General features: G+C 45.3%; 1 protein-coding gene across 1 annotated transcript in view; it reads right to left on the reverse strand.

Annotated features, from left to right (window-relative positions):
- Positions 1 to 25,420, reverse strand: part of LOC132382216 (probable G-protein coupled receptor 153) — a 108,784-nt gene that overhangs the window by 38,516 nt on the left and 44,848 nt on the right. The window contains exons 2-4 of the mRNA XM_059952219.1: positions 17,909 to 17,952; positions 12,293 to 12,815; positions 4,670 to 5,099 (exon numbers count right to left, since the gene is read on the reverse strand). Of these exons, the coding sequence (XP_059808202.1) occupies positions 4,670 to 5,099; positions 12,293 to 12,678 (816 nt within the window). The 5' untranslated portion in view covers positions 12,679 to 12,815; positions 17,909 to 17,952. The remainder of the gene's footprint in view (positions 1 to 4,669; positions 5,100 to 12,292; positions 12,816 to 17,908; positions 17,953 to 25,420) is intronic.

The raw sequence follows: 25,420 nt of genomic DNA on the forward strand, positions 1-25,420 counted from the left end.
TTACATGAATGAGTCGGAGGTGGGATAAAGATAGAGGGCATACTTGCCTTCAGTGATCAGGGAATTTAGTGTAAAAGTAGAGATGCTATACTGCATTGAGCAGGTGCTGAAGAGTTTTACTAGGTTGTTGCCTGGATTGTGATGTATTAACTAGAAGGAGAAGATGGGCAAACTATTTTTTTCTTTTGAACTTTGAAAGCCCAGTAACAACTAGATAGAAGTATATAAAATTATGAGAGGCACTGATAGTCAAGAGTCCTTTGCCCAGGGTGAAAATACTGGGTACGGGAGGGCATCGATTAAGGTGAGAGGAGGAATGTTGGAAGGAGATGTACAGGGTAAGTTTTTTGTGTTACACTCATTCCCTCTACTACCACCACAGGGTGGCTAGGTAGTGTGCCATCTTCAAAATGATTTGTAGTTACTCATCTAGGTAACTATGATATCTCCCAAACACCCCCCCCCCCCCCGGTTGAACTTCTCAAAGACAAGAATACTGCCATCTCTCTATTCATCTCCAAGTGACACACCTTACTGACAAGAAAATACACCTATCAGTCCTTCATCACCGCCAGGACAAAATCCTGCATGTTCCCCTCTAATAGCTGTGCTAGAGTATTTTTACCAGAGCTGCAACAGTTCTGCAAGGTGAACATTCTTAACGTTTACAGCGCAATTGTGGAAGAGCATTAAATTCTGCCTCTGCCAATAACACCCTGATTCCAAAAGGCTAATCTGATGAGATCACACAGAAGGGTGATGCAAATACAGAACAACTGCTTTTTAAAAATATATTCCTTTACGGGATGTGACATGGCTAACAACTTATTGTCCATCTTGTATTGGCTCTGAACTGGGGAGGAAGTTGAGAGCAAGTCACACTCTTGGGTTGAGGGTTCTATGTCAGCTAGACCAGATCAGGACCAGTCTGTGTTTCCTTTTCTTAAGGAAGCCAGTGTGTTCAGAGAGATTTCAATGATGTGGTAATCTTATTATTGATTCTAGAATTAAGAAGTCAACTAGTTGAATTTAAAATAGTACAGAGGATGGTGGGATTTGATCACACGCCTCTAGGTCAATAGTCCAGGACTCCGTGCACCTGTTCAGTTATTGAATCGACTCCCTACCATACCTTAGCAATGCAAAGATAAAGGTGAGGACAGATAATCACACTAAATTCAGTCAGAGAAGTGATGAAACCACAGGCGGAAGTGGATAGTGTGCATATTGTAATCGGTGAAATGGAAATCTGGCAAGATCAAGATCTTAAATTTTTGAAAAATCTCGAGCACATTGAGATGACGACAGACGGTGCTGCAGACTGTTTTGCTGGGACATTTAGGAACAGGTTCTTCCCCCTCAGATTTCTAAATTGTCCACGAACACTCAACTATCTATTTTTCCTCTCTTTTTGCACTACTTATTTATTCTTTTTATATATCTTCCTGTAATTTACAGTACATGTTGGTACTGTTTTATACTGCTGCTTCAAAACAAGAGAGTTCGCAACATACGTCAGTGTACATAATCTGATTCTGATTCTGAGGAATTTCATGGCAATGCTCTCTGAGATATAGTGGCCAGTGCACAATGCAGCAGATTGTTCTGGTGAAGTAATACATTTGACCAATCTTGATGGGATACGATGGCTGAAACAGAAGTTGAATTAGGGAATATGTATTTATATTGGAGATAATAACGTGGCATTAGCAAACCCTTCTGGTTTCTATGATGGTTTTAAAGGCCAGAGGGGCACATGCACATTACAGCAATGTGAAACCTATTATTGCCAACCATGACCAATTCATTATGCAATGAAAACCCAGAAAGAATGGAAATTGGATATTAGAGACCTAGTGATCGATATTGGTAATTGAGCAAGACATAAATGTGGTGATTCACAAAACAGAAACAATAAAAAATTAGACCCTGTTTGGCTACAAGGTCCAAATCAATGAAGAACACCCTGCATATTACAAGACTAAGCTGGGTGAAGCAAAAGTGTTCAGAAACTTAGGTTTTTCTCAGGCACGTTAATCAGTGCTGAGAAACTCCATTCTTGGACTAAACTCCTGTATGGTGTTAAATGTGTCCTAACAATGGAGAATATTCTACATGAAATATAATCTCCACTTGTTCTGACTGCTGTCACACAGATAAACATCTTCAGATGTGAAGGAGAAATAAATATGCTTTTGTGGAACAAAGTGGTTTACATTGTCTTATAAGTGTATTCAAGTGGCTTGTAACTTGTAATGTGGAAGGGAAAAGCTATTACAGAAGCTCTGAATGTTGGGAATTTATTTCAAGTGCCATTCCTGGGAGGTCTGCAATAATATGCACATTTTCTATAAGATTTGGCAACAGGATTCTTGTCTCTTCATCACCTATTGAAGAAGGATATCCTCTGGACTTTGTGAAAAGAACAATAGTATACGCTCAGTAGCCACTATATTAAGCACCTCCTGTGCCGAATAAATTGGCCACTGAGTGCACGTTCATGGTCTTCTGCTGCAGCCCATTCACTTCAAGATTTGACAAGTTGTGCATTCAGAGACACCATTCTGCACACTTGAGGGAATCTGCAGATGCTGGAAATTCAAACAACACACACAAAATGCTGGTGGAACACAGCAGGCCAGGCAGCATCTATAGGAAGAAGCACAGTTGACGTTTCGGGCTGAGACCTTTCGTCAGGACGAACTGAAAGAAAAAATTCCCCCCCTTTTTTTTCTCTCTCTCTGCCCATCACTCCTTGCCTGCTCGCCATCTCCCTCTGGTGCTCCCCTCCTCCTTTCTTTCTCCCTAGGTCTCCTATCCCATGATCCTTTCCCTTCTCCAGCTCTGTATCCCTTTTGCCAATCAACTTTCCAGCTCTTTGCTTCATCCCTCCCCCTTCTATTATTTCAGATCTCCTCCTCCCCATCCCACTTTAAAATCTCTATCTTTTCTTTCAGTTAGTCCTGACGAAGGGTCTCGGCCCAAAACGTCGACAGCGCGTCTTCCTATAGTTGCTGCCTGGCCTGCTGCGTTCCACCAGCATTTTGTGTGATTCTGCACACTCCTGTTCAAATATGTGGTCAATTGAGTTATTGTCACCTTCCTGTCAACTTGAACCAGTCTGGCCATTCTAGTCTGAAGTCTCTTATTAATAAAGGCAACAAAAGTGAATCTGCAGATGCTGGAAATAAATAAAAACACAAAATGCTGACAGAACTCAACAGGCCAGACAGCATCTATGGGAGGAGGTAGTGACAACGTTTCGGGCCGAAACCCTTCATCAGGCCCGAAACGTCGTCACTACCTCCTCCCATAGATGCTGTCTGGCCTGTTGAGTTTTGCCACCATTTTGTGTTTTTATTCTCTTATTAATAAGATGCTTTCACCCCTGGAACTGCCACGCACTGAATTTTAATTTTTTTTTAAACACATTATACTCTATAAACTCTAGAGACTGGAGTGCATGAAAATCCCAGGAGTTGAGCAGTTTCTCAGATTCTCAAACCACCCCGTCTGGCATTACCAATCATTCCACGGTCAAAGTCACTTAGATCACATTTCTTCCCCGTTCTGATGTTTGGTCTGAACAACAACTGAACCTCTTGATCACGCCCGCATGCTTTTATGCATTGAGTTGCTGCCACATGATTGATTAGATATTTGCATTAATGAGCAGTTGTACTGATGTAATTAAATAGTGGTCACTGGGTGCATGTACAATATACTTGAAGTGCGGTGTGGTGGTAAAGTTCTTCTCATCCATTAAGACTAACTGGAGATGCTTCAGGGAGTTGTCAGGAATGTAATGGACGATGGCCAGACCACCCTTCACTTGTCCATTTTCATGAACATCACTTGAATAGGTGAAGTAAACACTTGTCACTGGACTCAGTTGAGCAATTCATTTTCCCTAATTAAACTTTACATCTGTGTACAATGATCTTTTCTGAAAATGTATTTAAATTAGAAACACAGATGATGGTAGTCTTGAGAATGCCTAAACCAAAATGATTCATTACATCTGAACATTTTCTGCTTCAGATAGAGCAAAATTCTTTCAACTCTCTTTATTCCTCTGTTTAAATCTTGAGATTTTTTTTGGTAACAACCTGGAAGAATTTTGTCCATGATGGTTTGTTGAGAATACGCGAGACCATAAAATATAGGAGCAGAATCGAGCCATTTGGCCCATCGAGTCTGCTCCGCCATTTCTTCGTGGCTGATCCACTTTCTCCTCAGCCCCAATCCCATGCCTTCTCCCCGTATCTATCAACCTCTGCCTTAAATACACATAAAGACTTGGCCTCCACAGCTGTCTGTGGGAACAAATTCCGCAGATCCACTGCGGTCTAGCTGAAGAAATTCCTCCTCATCTTCATTCTAAAAGGGTGTCCTGCTACCCTGAGGCTGTGTCCTCTGGTCCTAGACTCTCCCATCATAGGAAACATCCTCTCCACATCCACTCCATCAAGGCCTTTCAATATTCAGTAGGTTTCAATGAGGTCACCACTCATTCTTCTGAATTCTAAAGAATGCAGGCCATAAAATGCTCTTTGTATGTCAAAAGATACTTCAATTCTGTGCATATTATGACTAAATACAACAATATAAACAAGCTCCCAGCATGTCAATCTCTGTAGCGTGAGCAGAGTAGAATACAGTGACTTACCAAAATGGGGAATCCTGTCAAAAAGTCATAGATAAAGACAATTCCACTGATCAGATAAGTTATCTGTAGAGAGGTTTTTAATGGTTCAGAGCCATCAATTGACGATCTCCTGTTACCCTGGGCATCTTCCACTACAATTGTGGGTACATTGAATTTGTTTTTGTTGACATTATTCCCAGCTTGAACGGTGAACGTCTGAAAGAGGGCAATGCCAATGCATACCACGCCCATCACCACACTCCCGCTGATCAGTAATAGGAAGCAAACCCCGAAACCGAGGCCTATCTCCGTGACGATGAAACGGCAGTCCTTGGCGTAGAAGCGCTCTGTGGTGTCATGCCAGCCCACGGCGGGCAAGGTGGACAGAATGAACGATACCATCCAGATCCCCATCACCGTGTGTACAGCTTGCTTCTTTGTGTTGCTCAACCTGGAACACAGTTTACAAACACATTAAAAATCTGTTCTGATTATAATTGCAAGTAAACTATGATTTAAAAATGCACCTTTCTTTCATATTACTGTGAGTAATATTTAATTATTTGGTTTGGGGTTAAATAGCCTTGTTTAATAACATATTCCAAGGCTTGTAGAGTGTGAGGTAATGGCAAAAGTGATTACTTTAATGTAACAATAACATTAAAAGCAGGAATGAGAGAGCTATTGAAGAGATCAGTGACCAGCAATTTTCACAGCCAAAGCCAGAAAGATGGCAGCTCAAGTGTTCTACTTGGAATCAAAACAATTACAACAGCGTTGAAGACCTTTCAGCCTGTTGTGTCTGTGCTGTCAAGAGAGTGTTTTAATCATTGGGCTCATAATATTGGGTATCATGGCTCTTCAAGTCCAGCTCCATCAAACAAGAGGGGAAATAAGTCACCCTCAATCCCCAGGGGCAGACCAAGAAACAGCACATAACTAAATTGCGATAAAACTTCCATCTTTGCTTCCTTTGTGAATAGCAAGTTCTAAACTTCTACCAGAACCAAGGCAAAAAGTTTATCCTCATCTCCCACCTACTCTTTGTACCAATGACTTTAAATCTATGTAAACACAAGAGACTCTGCAGATGCTGGAAATCCAGAGTAACATGCACAAAGTGCTGGAGGGAAATCAGCAGGTAGCATCTGCGGAGAGGAATAAGGTCTTGATCAAGGGTCTCAGCCAAAATCGTTGACTCTTTATTTCTCTGCCTGACCTGCTGTGTTCCACAAGCATTTTGTGTGTTACTTTATATTTATGTAGCCTGGATTGACTCCTCTGCAAGAACAAATACATTCCTTCCTTATTACAGCATTTTTGCTTCTCACAGTATCTTTCATTTGGGACATTCCTCTGGTCTACAAAAATCAATCCTGGCGTATCCAATATTTTCTTATATCTGAAATTTTCCCAGTCCCATAAATCTCCGATGTACCCTCTCCAGTGCAATTGCATCTTTTGTCCAGACCCGGATCTGATTCCTGCATAACCTCTTTGCCCTTATATTCTGTGCTTTGCCAATGAAAAGCTGCAGTTGGCAACTTACCTAAGAGAAGCAAAACTCTGATCTCAAACCTTCGCAGCCTTGCAGCTATACTGACTCATGGGGAAGATTTTGAGGGTAAACACCAAGAAAAAAAATCCAGAGCTGGAGTCCCTAAGGCAATCGTATGTTGAGTTCGGCATTGACTGGTAACTCCTGCGATGCTGCTGGTGCCAAAATGTATCGGTCTCTGCTGTTCCTTCGGCCTCAACAGATGCGTGGAGCGGGGGAGCCTGCCACTGGGCAACAGCTTGCTCTGCATATCGTACTGCACAAGCTTACATATCTAGACAGCTAGGACGCAACATTCATGGTCAACCCTGACCGATGGAGGCCAACGAAACAAAGCATTTAGAATGCATTTTAAACCACCTTATCCATCCTTCTATTTAGATCATAAGACCAGAAGCCATGGGAGCACAGTTAGGCCATTCAGCCGATTGAGTCTGCTCCACCATTCCATCATAGAAGATTGATTTTCTCTTCTCCCCATAATATTTGATGCACTTACTAATCAGGAACCTGTCAACCTCAGCTTTAAATATACCCAATGATTTCACCTCCACAGCCATCTCTGACAATTAATTCCACTGTTTCATAACCCTCTGGCTAAAGAAATTCCTCCTCTTCTATAAGCGTGTGCCTTTCTGCATCTCCTCAAATGCCCTCACACCACAATCCTCTGGATGAAATTTCATTTGTCTCATTTTTGTCCAGATTGGTAGTCCTAAAGCATTCTTCCTTGCTGCCAACGATTCGGCCAATTTGTACGCCTACCTCAAACTTCTTTTATTACACGTCCCAAGTCATGAATACCTGCTACAAAAAGCAATAGGTCAAGTACATGAGCCTCGTATAACCCCACAGGTAACAGGCTTCCAGTCGTAACAGTGTGCATCAAGTTTGCCTTTCCTTCATACAACCAAGACAATTTTGAATCTAATTTGTTACTCTTACATGCATCTCATGGCGTTTTACAATTTTGGACACTTTTCATGTGGAACCCTGTCAAAACTTAACTAACGTCCGCATACTAATCAAATTCTCCTTGGTACAACCTCAAGATGCTCATTCCAGGAAATCTGAAATAAAAGTTGTGGAAAATACTCAGCAGGGTCAGTCCTTGGAGAAAGAATTTCAAGCTGGTGATCTTTCATCAGAATCTTCAAATAAAGTATTATTAGCCTGAAACATTGGCTCTCCTTCTCTCTCCAGCCTGACCTGCTGAGTGTTTACTCTGGCTCTGCAGTCAGGGTAGGAATATCCATGAGAGACAGTGGACATGTTCACACCGAACAAAGAGCACATTGGGTTAATTTTCAAGTCTGCCGAGTGATTCTAATCGTGGCAGATATCCACACTGTATGCATATGAAGTGCATTATGCTATTTTGATCCCTACAACTGGATGGCCTACTAACACACAGTTGTTGGGCAGATTTATGAGGGAAGGTCACACAGTGGAAGAGGGGCAAGATGAAACAGTATATGGGCAAGGGGTTATCGCCTTCAGGAAAGACATACAGTAAATTAGTCAGTGAACGGCAAGATGCTGTGATTGAAAAAATGCAAGCACCTTCAATGTGTACACATTTCCGAAAGTCACAAGATCTCCGTCGTCTCTCCGATGACCTGGCGCTATCAGCCTCCATCCTCCATATCAAGATTAACTCAATTTGTACATCAAAACATACAGTAAAATGCATTGCTTGCTTCACATCAAATTAGCAAGAATTCTGGCACCAACGGAGCACGCCCACAATCTACTAACCCTATTGTACGTCTTTGAAAAGCGGGAGAAACAGGAGCACCTGGAAGGAAGCCATTTGGTCTCGGGTAGAATGTACCAACTCCGTACAGAAAGTGGAAGGAATCAAACCCCGATCTTAGAGCTGGTGTTGGGAAGCGATTGCACTAACCACTACGCTGCCATGCCGCCCTAATTAATAGAGTGAATGGTATTGAAAGAATGAAAAACACACTTCCTTTTGACAACATCCTGGATGATTCTTCTCCTGAATGTTGGCTCACAGTGGTGCCCCGAAGGTTAAATCTGCCTCACTTTGGAAATTCCAGTACTATCCCGAAGGATTAGAGATACTAAAACAACATCAGACATTCAAAACTAAAAATAACTGAAGGAGAAGCAAGCACAAAATGAGGATCATTTGCAGCCGTTATGTTTAAACATCGACTTAAATCACCATTTGCATGCGTGCTGGACAGAACTCCGCTGCCTACACGTGCAGTATTGTATCTCTCCAGAAACTGCACACAATTCAGAGTAATGCTTCCAGAGCAAAAAGCTCTATTTTGCTCACAAAGTGGTAACATGTTGTAAATATTTTTATTTTCAATATCTTACGGCGAAGAGCGTTTCGGAACAAGTTGTAACCATGGGCCGACTAAGCCTCTGAAGATACATTCAGTTTTAAAACAAATTTGCTGCCTGTAAGGAGTTTGTACGTTCATCCCCGTGACTGTGTGGGTTCCCTCTGGGTGCTCCGGTTTCCTCCCACAGTCAAAAGACGTACCAGTAGGGTCAAATCAGGGAAAATCACTGGGAGGCACGGCTGGGTCTCAATAAATAAAGTGTATTCTTGCATTTTGGTCAGCTGAATACAGGAATGTAGGATGGGATATACCCCAAAGGGGTCAGCAATAAGGCATTGGATTTTCAACCAGTTACTTATTATCTTCTCTAAATTTTGGCTTCCGTTATTCACTCTTGCATTGCTCAGCTGCTTCCGAGAAGAGGGTAACGGCCCTTCTCTTGAACTGCCTATTCCCAGTGATGAGGCGATCTGACTCAACTAAACAGCTCGATGGCCAGTTCCCAGCTTTGTCAGGAGTGAACCATTTTAGTGCACAGTGTTACGCATCACAGGATGCTCTCACTGAAGGACATCAGTGATACCGCTTGGGGCTTTACTGGTACCAGATTTTTATTTCCAAATTTTTTAAATGATCACATTACTACAATCATTAATGCCAAAAGCAAACAGTCGGCTGCTATGCATCTCTTAATGTGCATTGACATGATCAATATCCAGTCTATGTATTAACCAATGGTAGTAATGCATATTCTCAGTGGCCACAGTAGTAGCCACACCTGTACACCTGCTCATTAATGAAAATATCTTTAATCAGTCAATCAAGTGGCAGCAACTCAATATTGCATAAAAGCACGCAGACATGGTCAAGAGGTTCAGTGGTTGTTCAGACCAAACATTAGAGTAGGGAGGAAATGTGATCTGAGAGACTTTGACCATGGAATGATTGCTGCTGGCAGACAGTATGGTTTGAGTATCTTAGAAACTGTTGATCTCCTGTGATTTTCATGCACAAGTCTCTCATTTACTGAAAATCTTGTGAGAAACAAAAACACCCAGTGAGCAGCAGTTCTGTGGGCAAAAATGCCTTGTTGATGAGAGAGGGCAGAGGAGAATGGCCAGACTGGTTCAGGCTGACAGGAAGGCAACAGTAACTCAAAGGATGGTGATATCTGAGGGAGACTTCCACTGGACAAGAGAACACATCGGTCAGTTTTAAGTCTGCAATGTGCCATTGGAAAAGAGCTGAATTCAGCCATACAGATTACAGATATTCTTATCCACAAACCAACTGCCTGGTTGCTATGGAAATAGGCTACATCCACATAACAGCTGCATTTATTTAAAGCACAAAATGATATCTAAAATACAGGTTACCCCCCATCTGGAATTAAATACTATCTTTGAGAGTATTTTAGCAAACAGAATGAACAGACTGAGATAGACAGCACTGAACAAGGACATTACATACTTTTGTTTTTCATTCTTTTCAGAACACCTACCCTACCTTCTTCTCACTCCAGTTTTAACATCTACCTACCCTCATTGGCCACTATATTCAGTACACCTGCTCGTTAATGCAGCAATCCAATCAGCCCATCATGTGGCAGCAACTCAATGCACAAACGCATGGTCAAGAAGTTCAGTTATTTGTTCAGACCGAACACCAGGATAGGGATCTCAGTGACTTTGACTGTGGAATGAATGTTGGTGCCAGACAGGGTGGTTTGAGTATCTCAGAAATCTCCCGGGCAGTCTCTAGAGTTTACAGAGAATGGTGCAAGGAACAAAAAGCATTCAGAGAGCAACAGTTCTCTGGGTGAAAATGCCTTATTAATGAGAGAGAAGAGCTAGACTGGTTCAAGCTGCCAGGAAGGCAACAGTAGCTCAAATAACCATGTTAGAACAGTGGTGTGCAGAAGAGCATCTCAGAATGCACAACATGTCGAACCTTGAAAGAGATTAGCTACTGCAGCAGACGACCACAAACATACACTCAGTGGCCACTTTCTTCGATACAGGAAGTTCCAAATAAAGTGGCAATTGATTGTATAGTGCAGCCTGCCAGCTCAGAATGTTACCCAATAGATGCCAGTCTTGATTCTCTTGTAGGATTCGGACATAGAGATACAAGGATGCCTGACAAAAGTAACTCCAGATGTTAGTGCACAAAAAAATCAAGTAGATGTGTTACCAACATCGCGTTGTGGCAGGAGTGATATCTCTCTCTCTCTCAACCGTAGTTTTTAATGGACTCTAGATCATGGTGTTGGGGGCTTTGCTACTGCTTGTACGTGGGGTGTTCTAACATGTTCTGACATTTACCTTTTGGGATTATTTTTTGGTTTCGTGGATGTAAGAATTTCAGGTTGTGTACTGCATACGTTCTGTGATATTAAATTGAACCATCGAACATCTGAGATAGGGTAATGTTGGTTGACTAGGGTTTGAGAAACTGAATATTATATTTCCATTTTGAGAAATCTTAGGAAACAGTAGACATGAATGAAAGTATCTTGGGAAAAAAAACCATAAACACAAGCAGCTGTCTGCCCGGGTACATTCCATCTAAGTCTTCCTCCCACTAGTGTTTGTGAAAGAATCTTTGTTCCCATCTCAACTTATAAAAGATAGGTGACCCAGTCCCAAACCCTTAGCTCCTCTATTGCTATGAATGATGGAATACATCTTGAATCCTTCACGTTTATGCAGGCACTGTCTCAAGTAGAAACATAAGTGGGTCATTCAACCTCGAGCGTATATAGGTAATGACTGAGGTTAGTCATCAATGATTAATTTGGAATGTGCAGATATCAAATACAAAACCACAATGACAAAGTACCTAACACAGCAGTTTTTCAGATGCTGGAAATCTTGAGCAACACACTCAAAATGCTGGACAAACTCAGCAGATTGGGCAGCATCTATGGAGGGGAACGAGGAGAAATTGAACCCATGTCATTCCAACTTCTCATTACCATTCCAACATGCCTGACTATGGTCTCCTCTAATGCCACAATGACGTCACACTCAAATTAGAGGAGCAACACTTCATTTTTCATCTGGTTGTCCTCCAATCTGATGTCATGAACATCGATTTCCTTCAGATCCAGTAATTTCTCTCTCCCCTCCCCCCCCCTCAACTCCCTTCTCTCTTTTTCCATTCCCATCTCTGGTTCCCCCTCTCACCTGTTCCTTCCTCACCTGCCCATTTCCTTCAATTAATGCCCCTCCCTTTTCTTCCATGGTCCACTGTCCTCTCCTATTAGCTTCCTTCCTTTTCAACCACTTGGACTTCCACATGTGATCTTCTTATTCTGGCTTCTGCCCCTTCCATTTCTAATCCTGACAAAGGGTCTCGGCGCAAAAAGCCAACTCTTTATTCCCTTCCATGGATGCTGCCTGACCTGCTGAGTTCCTCCAGGAGTTTGTAAGTTTGATGGGATTCAGATGCCCGAGGGATTAAAGAGTATGTGTGTACCAGAAAGACATATTTTCCCCAGGGAAATCTCTTTCCCACAATTCCTAAAGTCACACCCTTGGGTCTGAGCCGACAGATTATTGACATAAAGTCTGCATTTTAATTTAATGCCTAAGTCAAGTAATGACTTGCACTCAGTTTACTGCTAACATCAGGTGGGGAGTGGGGTGCACTCCTCCCCAGGAGGAGGTTGCCATGACAATACGGTAAGACGGAATTCATTGAAGCCGCATTCCCAGTAAGTTCTGAACTGAGTTCTCTCCCAGTAATGTCCCGCCCCCTTACCTGTAATTGACAGGCCAGCGCACCATCCACATGCGGTGGTAAGACAGAGAGGTGACGGAGAAGCAGGTCACCAGGGTCAGGGTGTAAAATGTGGAGACGAACACTTTGCACAGCCCCTCGTTCCATTCGTAGTCGGAGTGTTGCCTCCTGAGCTGGATGACCGAGTACATGGTGATAGGGATGGCAACGTTAAGAATGTGCGTCCCGGCCAAAGTGCAGATGAGGAACTCCAACGGTTTCCATTTCTTCTGCTTGGCGCTGATGCTCAGGATTCCCCAGGCGTTGGCCAGCAGAGACACCCCCGAACAGATCAGCCACGCCAACGCATTGCTGTACAAGCTCTGCTCATCCGCGTTCTCACTCATGGTCGACCGTGGAGCTCCCATTGCCTGGGACCTGGAGCAGACTGAGTGCAGGGGCACCGGTCAGAAGAGGCATTCTAGGACTAAACCAGTTCCAGTGAGACGAGGGATAGCGGGGCCTCCCGCCACTTCATGGCGCACAGTCGATACATCATCACCACCTGCACAGCAGAAGAAAGGAGCACTGAGGTGACAGATTATCAATAACAGGTTTAAGGGGCAAACACAATACATCACCGCTCCCACACCCCCACCACCACACACATAGTACAACACCACTCCCACACCCCCACCACCACACACAGTACAACACCACTCCCACACCCCCACCACCACACACAGTACAACACCACTCCCACACCCCCACCACCACACACACAGTACAACACCACTCCCACACTCCCAACACCACCACACACAGTACAACACCACTCCCACACCCCCACCACCACACACAGTACAACACCACTCCCACACCCCCACCACCACACACACAGTACAACACCACTCCCACACTCCCAACACCACACACACAGTACAACACCACTCCCACACCCCCAACACCACCACACACAGTACATCACCGCTCCCACACCCCCACCACCACACACATAGTACAACACCACTCCCACACCCTCAACACCACCACACACAGTACAACACCACTCCCACACCCCCAACACCACCACACACAGTACAACATCACTCCCACACCCCCACCACCAAACACAGTACAACACCACTCCCACACCCCCAACACCACCACACACAGTACAACACGACTCCCACACCCCCACCACCACACACATAGTACAACACCACTCCCACACCCCCAACACCACCACACACAGTACAACACGACTCCCACACCCCCACCACCACACACATAGTACAACACCACTCCCACACCCCCAACACCACCACACACAATACATCACTCCCACACCCCCAACACCACCACACACAGTACAACACGACTCCCACACCCCCACCACCACACACACAGTACAACACCACTCCCACACTCTCAACACCACCAAACACAGTACAACACGACTCCCACACCCACAACACCACCACACACAATACAACACCACTCCCACACCCCCAACACCACCAAACACAGTACAACATCACTCCCACACCCCCAACACCACCACACACAGTACAACACCACTCCCACACCCCCAACACCACCAAACACAGTACAACATCACTCCCACACCCCCAACACCACCACACACAGTACAACACCACTCCCACACCCCCAACACCACCACACACAATACAACACCACTCCCACACCCCCAACACCACCAAACACAGTACAACATCACTCCCACACCCCCAACACCACCACACACAGTACAACACCACTCCCACACCCCCAACACCACCACACACAGTACAACACCACTCCCACACCCCCACCACCACACACATAGTACAACACCACTCCCACACCCCCACCACCACACACAGAGTACAACATCACTCCCACACCCCCAACACCACCAAACACAGTACAACATCACTCCCACACCCCCAACACCACCACACACAGTACAACACGACTCCCACACCCCCACCACCACACACATAGTACAACACCACTCCCACACCCCCAACACCACCACACACAGTACATCACCGCTCCCACACCCCCAACACCACCAAACACAGTACAACACGACTCCCACACCCCCAACACCACCACACACAGTACAACACCACTCCCACACCCTCAACACCACCACACAGAGTACAACATCACTCCCACACCCCCAACACCACTACACACAGTACAACACCACTCCCACACCCCCAACACCACCACACACAGTACAACACCACTCCCACACCAACACCACCACACACAGTACAACACCACTCCCACACCCCCAACACCACTACACACAGTACAACACCACTCCCACACCCCCAACACCAATCCCACACCCAGTACACCACTCGCACACCAACACCACCACACACAATACATCACTCCTACACCCCCAACAACACCACTCCTACACCCCCAACACCACTCCCAAACTCCCAACACCACAACCAATACTTCACCACTTCAGAAAGCCAATATCACACTCAGCACAGCCATCCAACCCCAATGCCACACACTGAAATCCCTCTCTGACCCCTCAGCACCATTATCACAGCTACCAATATGTCTGATAATTCAGCACCAAACCTCACTGACACCCCAATACCACTCCCACACTCAACAATCCCACTTTAATACCCCAATACCACTCTCACACACACTAACCCCACTCTGACACCCCAACACCACTCTCACACACACTAACCCCACTCTGACACCCCAACACCACTCTCACACACACTAACCCCGCTCTGACACCCCAACACCTCTCTCACACACACTAACCCCGCTCTGACACCCCAACACCACTCTCACACACACTAACCCCACTCTGACACCCCAACACCTCTCTCACACACACTAACCCCACTCTGACACCCCAACACCTCTCTCACACACACTAACCCCACTCTGACTCCCCAACACCACTCTCACACACACTAACCCCAGTCTGACACCCAACACCACTCTCACACACACTAACCCCACTCTGACACCCCAACGCCTCTCTCACACACACTAACCCCACTCTGACACCCCAACACCACTCTCACACGCACTAACCCCACTCTGACACCCAACACCACTCTCACACACACTAACCTCACTCTGACACCCCAACACCTCTCTCACACACACTAACCCCACTCTGACACCCCAACACCACTCTCACACACACTAACCCCACTGTGACACCCCAACACCACTCTCACACACACTAACCCCACTCTGACACCCAACACCACTCTCACACACACTAACCCCACTCTGACACCCCAACACCACTCTCACACACACTAACCCCACTCTGACACCCCAACACCACTCTCACACACACTAACCCCACTCTGACACCCCAACGCCTCCCTCACACACACTAGCCCCACTCTGACTCCCCAACACCACTCTCACACACACTAACCCCAGTCTGACACCCCAACACCACTCTCACACACACTAACCCCACTCTGACACCCCAACGCCTCTCTCACACACACTAACCCCGCTCTGACACCCCAACACCACTCTCACACACACTAACCCCACTCTGACACCCCAACGCCTCCCTCACACACACTAGCCCCACTCTGACTCCCCAACACCACTCTCACACACACTAACCCCAGTCTGACACCCCAACACCACTCTCACACACACTAACCCCACTCTGACACCCCAACGCCTCTCTCACACACACTAACCCCGCTCTGACACCCCAACACCACTCTCACACACACTAACCCCACTCTGACACCCCAACACCACTCTCACACACACTAACCCCACTCTGACACCCCAACACCACTCTCACACACACTAACCCCACTCTGACACCCCAACGCCTCTCTCACACACACTAACCCCGCTCTGACACCCCAACACCACTCTCACACACACTAACCCCACTCTGACACCCCAACGCCTCCCTCACACACACTAGCCCCACTCTGACTCCCCAACACCACTCTCACACACACTAACCCCAGTCTGACACCCCAACACCACTCTCACACACACTAACCCCACTCTGACACCCCATCGCCTCTCTCACACACACTAACCCCGCTCTGACACCCCAACACCACTCTCACACACACTAACCCCACTCTGACACCCCAACACCTCTCTCACACACACTAACCCCACTCTGACACCCCAACACCACTCTCACACACACTAACCCCACTCTGACACCCCAACACCACTCTCACACACACTAACCCCACTCTGACACCCAACACCACTCTCACACACACTAACCCCACTCTGACACCCCAACACCACTCTCACACACACTAACCCCACTCTGACACCCCAACACCACTCTCACACACACTAACCCCACTCTGACACCCCAACGCCTCCCTCACACACACTAGCCCCACTCTGACTCCCCAACACCACTCTCACACACACTAACCCCAGTCTGACACCCCAACACCACTCTCACACACACTAACCCCACTCTGACACCCCAACTCCTCTCTCACACACACTAACCCCGCTCTGACACCCCAACACCACTCTCACACACACTAACCCCACTCTGACACCCCAACGCCTCCCTCACACACACTAGCCCCACTCTGACTCCCCAACACCACTCTCACACACACTAACCCCACTCTGACACCCCAACGCCTCTCTCACACACACTAACCCCGCTCTGACACCCCAACACCACTCTCACACACACTAACCCCACTCTGACACCCCATCGCCTCTCTCACACACACTAACCCCGCTCTGACACCCCAACACCACTCTCACACACACTAACCCCAGTCTGACACCCCAACACCTCTCTCTCACACACTAACCCCATTCTGACTCCCCTACACCACTCTCACACACACTAACCCCAGTCTGACACCCAACACCACTCTCACACACACTAACCCCACTCTGACACCCCAACACCTCTCTCACACACACTAACCCCACTCTGACACCCCAACACCACTCTCACACACACTAACCCCACTCTGACTCCCCAACACCACTCTCACACACACTAACCCCAGTCTGACACCCAACACCACTCTCACACACACTAACCCCACTCTGACACCCCAACGCCTCTCTCACACACACTAACCCCACTCTGACACCCCAACACCACTCTCACACACACTAACCCCACTCTGACACCCCAACACCACTCTCACACACACTAACCCCACTCTGACACCCCAACACCACTCTCACACACACTAACCCCACTCTGACACCCAACACCACTCTCACACACACTAACCCCACTCTGACACCCCAACACCACTCTCACACACACTAACCCCACTCTGACACCCAATACCACTCTCACACACACTAACCCCACTCTGACACCCCAACACCACTCTCACACACACTAACCCCACTCTGACACCCCAACACCTCTCTCACACACACTAACCCCACTCTGACACCCCAACACCACTCTCACACACACTAGCCCCACTCTGACTCCCCAACACCACTCTCACACACACCTCGCTGTGACATCCCAGTGCCACTCCCTCATACATCAACCCCCAAAATCACTTCCACGCACAGCCACCCCGCTCTGATACTGCTACAACTCTCCTGCAGGCGACACATCAAACCCCAGCATATTATCACAGCGCTTACCTGTTTCAGTGATAGAACGCTCTCATCCTCTTCACATACCTGATCTAGTGAGGGGAGGAAACAAATTAATGTCAGTGAACCAGCAAGAGACACCCAGAGACACAGGGCAGCAGCAGGGAGCTGAAGGCAGAGCTTCTGACTTATCCTTAATGAAAACCATAGTCGTAAAGTGAAGGGGGTACACCAGTCACGTCTGGACCTTTGGCTCACCTGTGATATTCCTTCAATATTAGACTCTCTGGTTAAGGAATTAGTCTCTCCGTTTGAAATTCTCTTACCCTGTAACACCGCCAGTTGCACAGGGTGTCTCACTCAATCTCCGGCAGTTTGTGTTAAAGATAAAACATCAATGCAGCCTGGTGCCCGCAGTGAGCGTTTCCATGGTCACGTATGTGCTAAGGGTTATGCAAAACAAAGGAATACATCCAGACTTAACTTCCTCGACCAGTAGGTACCCTGATTCCCATCTTTTCCTTGTGTAAAACACACACACACAAAATGCTGGAGGAATTCAGCTGTCAGTCAGGATCTATTTTCATAGTGACACCCTTCATCAGCACTGGTAAGGAAGATGAAAGAAGCCAGTACAGGAAGGTGGGGAGGGGTGGGGAAGGTGTACCAGCATGCGATAGGTAAAGCCAAGTGAGGGGGAAAGCAGGCGAGTGAGGGAGGAGAGAAAAAAGTGAGAAACTACCTCAATTTTTTTTTACTGTTTTTATTCACCAACAATTCCAGTTTTTCATACATTAGTAAATTTAGTAAAGAAACATATGGAACTTAGAACGTTACAACATAATGCAAGCCCCTTGTCCCATGATGCTGCGTCAAACTTCTCACCTACTCCCAAGATCAATCTAACCCTTCCCTCCTGCATCGCCCTCCAATTTGCATTCATCCATGTGCCTCTCTAAGGGTTTGTTAAAAGCCCCTAATGTATCTGCCTCAACCACCACCCCTTCTGACAATCCCCCTATACTTTCATAGAACAATACAGCACAGTACAGGCCATTCAGCCCTCAATGTTGGGCTGACCCTTAAACCCTGCCACCTTAAATTCCATAGAACATAGAACATAACTTGTCTCCAATCACCGTAAAATTATGTCCCTTCATAATATGAAGGGGCATAATTTGCTCAAAAGTATATCAATCGATTACAAATCAGCCCTTCTAATTATCTTCCTGAATTATCCTTCATTACGTATTCTCATACATCAAACAATTGCATTTATATTGCACCTCTCAAACAACAACAAATTGCATTCATATAGCACCTTCCACAACCTCAGGATATTCCAATATGTATGGTCATTGAAGTGCGTTTTGTACTGCATCATCAACCACTCAATTCACAGCAAGATCCCTCCAACGTTACAAAGATAATGATTGAATCAGCTCGACTGGAAGCCAGGAAAGAACAGGTGAAATTTATCCTGCTTTTCTTCCAAATGGCACTGTACCCACTTGAGGCAGAGGGTCAACATCTGATCAAAGGGTTGGCACTTCGAGTGCAGCTTTGGTTCTCCACGAGATGACCACTTGAATGCTGAAACTCTGGTTTCATAAGCTTGGCTGGCAGGGAAAAAAGCACCCTTGGCAAAGTGAGAAACCAATGTGATAAGAAATGGTTTTACCAATATGGTTGAGGGATAATACACTCGGTGATCACTTTATTAGGTACAGCAGGAACGTTTGCGGTTTTCTGCTGCTACAGCACTTACACTTTGAGGTTCGATGTGTCGTACACTCAGATATGCTCTTTGGCACATCACTATTGGAAAACGTGGTTATTTGAGTTATTGCCTTCCTATCAGCTTGAACCAGTCTGGCCAATCTTCTCTGATCACTCTCATTCGGAAGGCATTTTCACCCGTAGAACTGCCATTCACTGGATGTTTTTCACACAATTCTCTGTAAACTCTAAACTCCAGAGCCTGTTGTATGTGAAAATCCCAGGAGATCAGAGATATGCAAACGAACATCAGGCACCAACAATCATTCCACGGTCAAAGTCATCCCTATTCTGATGTTTGGTCTGAACAACAACTGAACCTCTAGATCATGTCCGCACATTTTTTATGCATTGAGTTGCTGCTACGCGATTGGCTGATTGCATATTTACGAGACGTTCTGCAGATGCTGGAAATCCAAAGCGGCACACACAAAATGCTGGAGGAACCCAGCAAGTCAGGCAGTGTCTAGGGAAATGAAAGAACAGTTGATGGTTTGGGCCGAGACCTTCCTTCAGGACAGGAAAGGGAGGAGGAAAATGCCAGAATAAAATGATGGGGGAGGGGAACAGGATAGCTAGAAGGTAATAGGTGAAGCTTTAGTGATTACATATTTGCATTAACAAACGGGTGTACATGTATACCAAATAAAGTGTCTACTGAGTGGTGTATATTGGCTTGCAGTAACTCCCCTATTCTTTAAAATAGAACCAAGGGATGTTTATTCACTATCCAAAAGAGCAATGTCGTTGTTTAATGAACCAGCCAGAAGATGGCGCTGTTGCTGCACACCTGCGACATGAGTGCACAGAGCCTAGGATGGTCCTAGAACACAAGACATAGGAGCAGAATTAGGCCATTCAGCCCATCGAGTCTACTCCGCCATTCCATCATGGCTTATTCTGGATCTCACTTTCCACACTTCTTTCTGACGTTTCTTTTTGCTCCTGTTCTTCTATTCTCACAGTTGAGCTATTCACTGCTGTCAGTATTAGTTTTTACAAACTTTCGCCCCATTTTGTTCACAGGAAGTGTTCTTTCCCCCCACAGACCATATCCAACAAGAGGAATTCTAATGAGGCCTCTGCACTTTCCGTGGTATTATTGTTATCAAGCAGCCCACCCTCAACGTGCTGGGCATCGTCCTTCATCAGAAACCCAACTAAACCAAATACAGTGGTTACAAGCACAAGTTCGAAGCAAATATCCCGCAGCCAGTGAGTCACTTAAAGCCTTTCCACAGGCACAAGTCAGCATTTTTACACTCCGTTTGATTAAATGAAGGCAGTCCTAACAACACAATGCCCATCATTGTCCTGGGTCTGTGAGTCTACTATAGAAGGACCGTGCTTCATTTTTACTGCGTACTGTACCAGCAGTTATGGTTGAAATGACTTGACTTGAAGTCGGAGTCCTGAAGTCTGTGAGTAATCTTATGACTGGAGAACCGTACATGGCTTGCCCTGGGGTTGGAGGACTATATGTTCGTGGGTGCATGTGGGAGGAAAGGCACATGTTTTACTGTTGTTGTTATTAATATTGATGTTGCTTGTGATGTTCTCCTGAACATTGTGAGCATGCTCCCCTCTTACCTCTTCTCTTCTCTTGACTTGCCCATCACTTCCCTCTGGTGCCCCTCCTCCTTCCCTTTCTCCCATGGCTCACTGTCTTCTCCAGTCAGATTCCCTCTTCTCCAGCCTTGACTTTCCCACCAATCACCTCCCTGCTTCTTCCTTCCTTCCCCTCCCACTCCATCCAACTCCCCATTCACCTGGCTTCATCCATCACTGTCTAGCTTCTACTCTTTCCCCTCCACCCGTCTTCTTATTCTAGCTTCTTCCTTCCCCGTCTCAGTACAAAACATCGACTGTTTATTCCTTTCCATAGATGCTACCCAACCTGCTGAGTTCCTCCAGCATTTTGTGCATGTTGCTCTGGATTTCTAGAGCCAGCAGAATCTCTTGTGCTTAAGGCTTGATGCATATCATTTTGGGCACTCAAGCACAGATTGGTTTGCCAGACCTCAATATCTTTGGCAATTAAAAATTAAATATTCACAGACAGCAACCAGCAACCCACAAGGAATATTACAGAATTTTCTTGCATTTACTTTAATATTTCATTATACAAATTGCAGCTAGGAAATTTAATGGGTAAGTTTTAACAGTCAAGCAAGGGACCAAGTGCTAATTTTCTGTTGGCATTAACTAAACTGAGTGGTTAAAAGGCAGAGGCCACTGGCATTGTGGGACGTGAGAGGTGACAATCGAATAGGTTGTAGGCCATAGGATGAAGGATTCTGGGATATATTGTTAGCGGTGGTGACTCAGCCAGAATTTCTTCTTGTTTATCTGCTTTTCAGACACATAAATTTGTAATAGAAAATTCCAGCAAGTGGCAGCAATTGTATTACATTGCTCAGGACAACAAAGACTTTGCTTCCTGAATACTTTTGGGTGTATCAAATAGATTTTGGGCTGCTAATCACGAAGATCACCATGAAATTTCCCTATCACGCACCGTTTTTCTGAAATCGCCTGTATTTGTTATTTCAATTCATAATTCGTTAAAATAACTGACGCCAGTGTTAAGGTCCACAAATGACAGTCAATTCGAAGAACATCTAGTGGGACCGGAGAAAATTGCATGGAAAGCATTCAAGGATGTTATTGAAAGTTTTCTTGGCAGCTACAGAGCACCAAACTACGTGGAGCTGGTTGACAATATGCTTCAAGCACACAAAACAATAAAGTGCAAAATGTCACTAAAGGTTTACCTTCTGCATTGCCAAATTGATTTCACCTCTGCAAATCTTGCCATTGTCAGTGACAATCACGGTGAAAGGTTTTACCAGGACATTGCAGGCATAGAGAAACAGTATCAGGACAACTAGAATCCGTCAGTGCTGGCTGATTATTTTTGGATACTTAAGTGAGAAGCCTCAGACACTGAGCACAAATGAAAATCATTAACAAAACATTGTTAGTTCAGTTGAACTATTGCAAAATGTCAGCACCATTATGAAATTAAATGCATTTCATTCAATAAAAGTTAATTTCTTCTTTCTCCAAATTCCTATGTGATACAAGTGGTCTGAAATTATATTTGTGTTCAGCCTCATGTAGCCTATCATAAACAAAAAAAAGGTTCTGAAGAAGCAATACTAGCAAAAAGCTGTTGTCCGGTGTTATTATAGTGAAAATATTTAGTGGAATATTGCAAAGATTTAAAGATTAGCCTTACTTGTCACATGTACATTGAAAGATAGTGAAATATGTCCGCGTCACTCTCTAACACAGTTCGATCCGTAAGATTTAGCAAGCTTCTGATGCCAACACAGCAAGCCCAAAATTTACTAACCCAGACGTCTTTGGAAAGATCTCTGTATGCTTTGAAACCGGAGCACTGGATGAATCCGATGCAGACACAGGGAGAAAGCACAAGCTCCTTGCAGAGAGTGGGGGGGGGGGGGGCGTGAGGGGAAGTGAACCCCGATCGTTGGCGCTGTAAAGCTTTATACCAGCTGCTACGCTACCGCGATGCCCGCTGGGGCGGCAGATTTCCCTCCTTGTGGGGAAGGTCTCTGCTTCTGACTGGTGATGATCCTCACCAGTACAATTCAGACTCTTCCTGATGCAGTTGAAGAGAGCCACAAGCACTGCTGCATTGTACTGTGTTATCCCTGTGCACCTGACACCCAAGAGATGGGCTGGAATCACAGACTGCAGGCAACTTATCAAACATTTCACACCAGGATTCTAGTCAATCCAATTCCTCACGTGGCAGATAATGACTCATGAGAAGAGAGACTGACAAGAATATAAATGATCAAGAATGGTAATAACTTCATCAAACTGAATACTTTGGATTAATTATACCAATCGATCACGGTAATATTATACTTTAAGTGAGAAATCAATGAAACAGGCCACCCAGTGTTAAGCAATTATCTAATACTAATGGATTGGTATTTAAATACGTGGGCATAAGATCAAAACCTTAGTTCTCTACTTATGGGTTAAAAGCATGGTTACGTTGAGGAGTGCTAAGGCTCACTTTTGGTGCTTTTGCCCTCATTTGGTAGACCAGAACATCATGGGTCCCAATCTTGCCCATGAGTCATGTGCTCCAATATTTAAGCCAAGGCTTCAGAGTGGTCCACATTGAAGACCCCTCCTTTTAGAGATGTTCAGATAAGGATGGTGGGTTGGAGATGTGCCTCTAGCAGAGGAAGTGTGAGGTGCAATTTCCCTCCGCTGGCCTGCAGGTCACCCCTGGACAAGGTGTGACACCTGCTTAGTAGCACATCCCCACCTCCCGATCAGGGGCATGAAAAATCGTGGGAGCAGATGGATGGTTGGATGAGTAGCCGGCGCACATCACACATCTTGGTTATGCAATCACCAACACCAGGCAGAAAATCTCTAAAGAGTATTGATAATGGCTGGTCCACCCATCTTGTAAAGACACCGTACAGAAGGCAGCAATGGCTAACCACGTTTGTAGAAAAATTAGCCAAGAACAATTATGGTCAAGACCACGATTGCCCAAGTCATAGGACAGAGCACATAATGATGATGATTCTGATAAAGAACAAGAGTATTACTAAGATGTTGGCAGACACTTATCCTTCAAACAATAGCACAAAATCAAATATATCTGGTCATTTTCATTTTGAATTTTGTGGGAGATTTCTGTCACAAATTGGCATCTATGTTTGTTGATTTACAAAGGTATCTCATTGGTTTGAAAGTTCTTTGGAAAACCATGATGTTATGAACAGATCTACACAAAAGTACAATCCTTACACATTTTATGTCCAATTTCCCATGGGCTAAGTAAATATTTTGCATTTCATCCAAAGGCACCGAAGGAGACCATTCAGCCCCCTTAGGTCTACGCCAGTTCATAGAGCAATTCCCTTCCACCACAGATTACTCTCTCATACTGATCAGGAGAAAGAACCATACGGAACTCACGCCACCTCTGAATGTGAATAAAAATACTGTGGAGAAATTCTGAACCCGAACGAAGAGACAAAATGGAAAATGCTTAGGATTACAGAAGGGCTTCTTCAAACATATCTCTCGAAATCCACTTGTTACATGAGAAGGCCTATTCCTTATAATGGCTTATGATCCTGAAGATCAGGAGAAGCTGAGTAAACTTACTTACTGCCTGTAATGCCACTAGCACTTAAGGCAACATTGAAAGCCCTCCATCTCTGTCTGCCCATACTGTCTCACACAGATGTAGAACAATTCTTCATTGCTGTTTTCATAACAATCTTGTTTTACCAGTCAGGGTTGTTAGCCCTAAGCTGAACCCCCAAACCTAGAGGACAAGTGGACCACTCTTAGTTTGGCCTCTAACCTTTAACCTGTTCGGCATGGGTGACCCTACCAAGACTGTAACCAACATCGCTCTCCAGGTCACTGAGGCACTCAAGCCTCCAAAACCCTATGACAAGATTGTGATCCTCTTGGAGGCAGTAGTGTAAAATACAGAGGTTATTCTATTTCACCCAGGCTATTAATTAGTCCCATTCCAGCCATGCACCAAAAGGAAGAGGTGTCCTTTTCTTTGTGGCAATATTCTGAGGGGTGAAACTTGTCTTGGAAGAGGTCATAATTAAAGACAGTGTTACACCCTGATCCTGCCTCTCTCGTTCCCCTCAACAAAAGGAAATTTGCAACCAACTTTACTTTAGCTGCTGGAGTCGTTCACTTGAGATGCTAATGTACATGATCTCAACAGATGGGATTGCGATTTCTCAATCAAGT

Source organism: Hypanus sabinus, chromosome 27 (assembly GCF_030144855.1).
Source record: "Hypanus sabinus isolate sHypSab1 chromosome 27, sHypSab1.hap1, whole genome shotgun sequence".
NCBI lineage: Eukaryota > Metazoa > Chordata > Chondrichthyes > Myliobatiformes > Dasyatidae > Hypanus > Hypanus sabinus.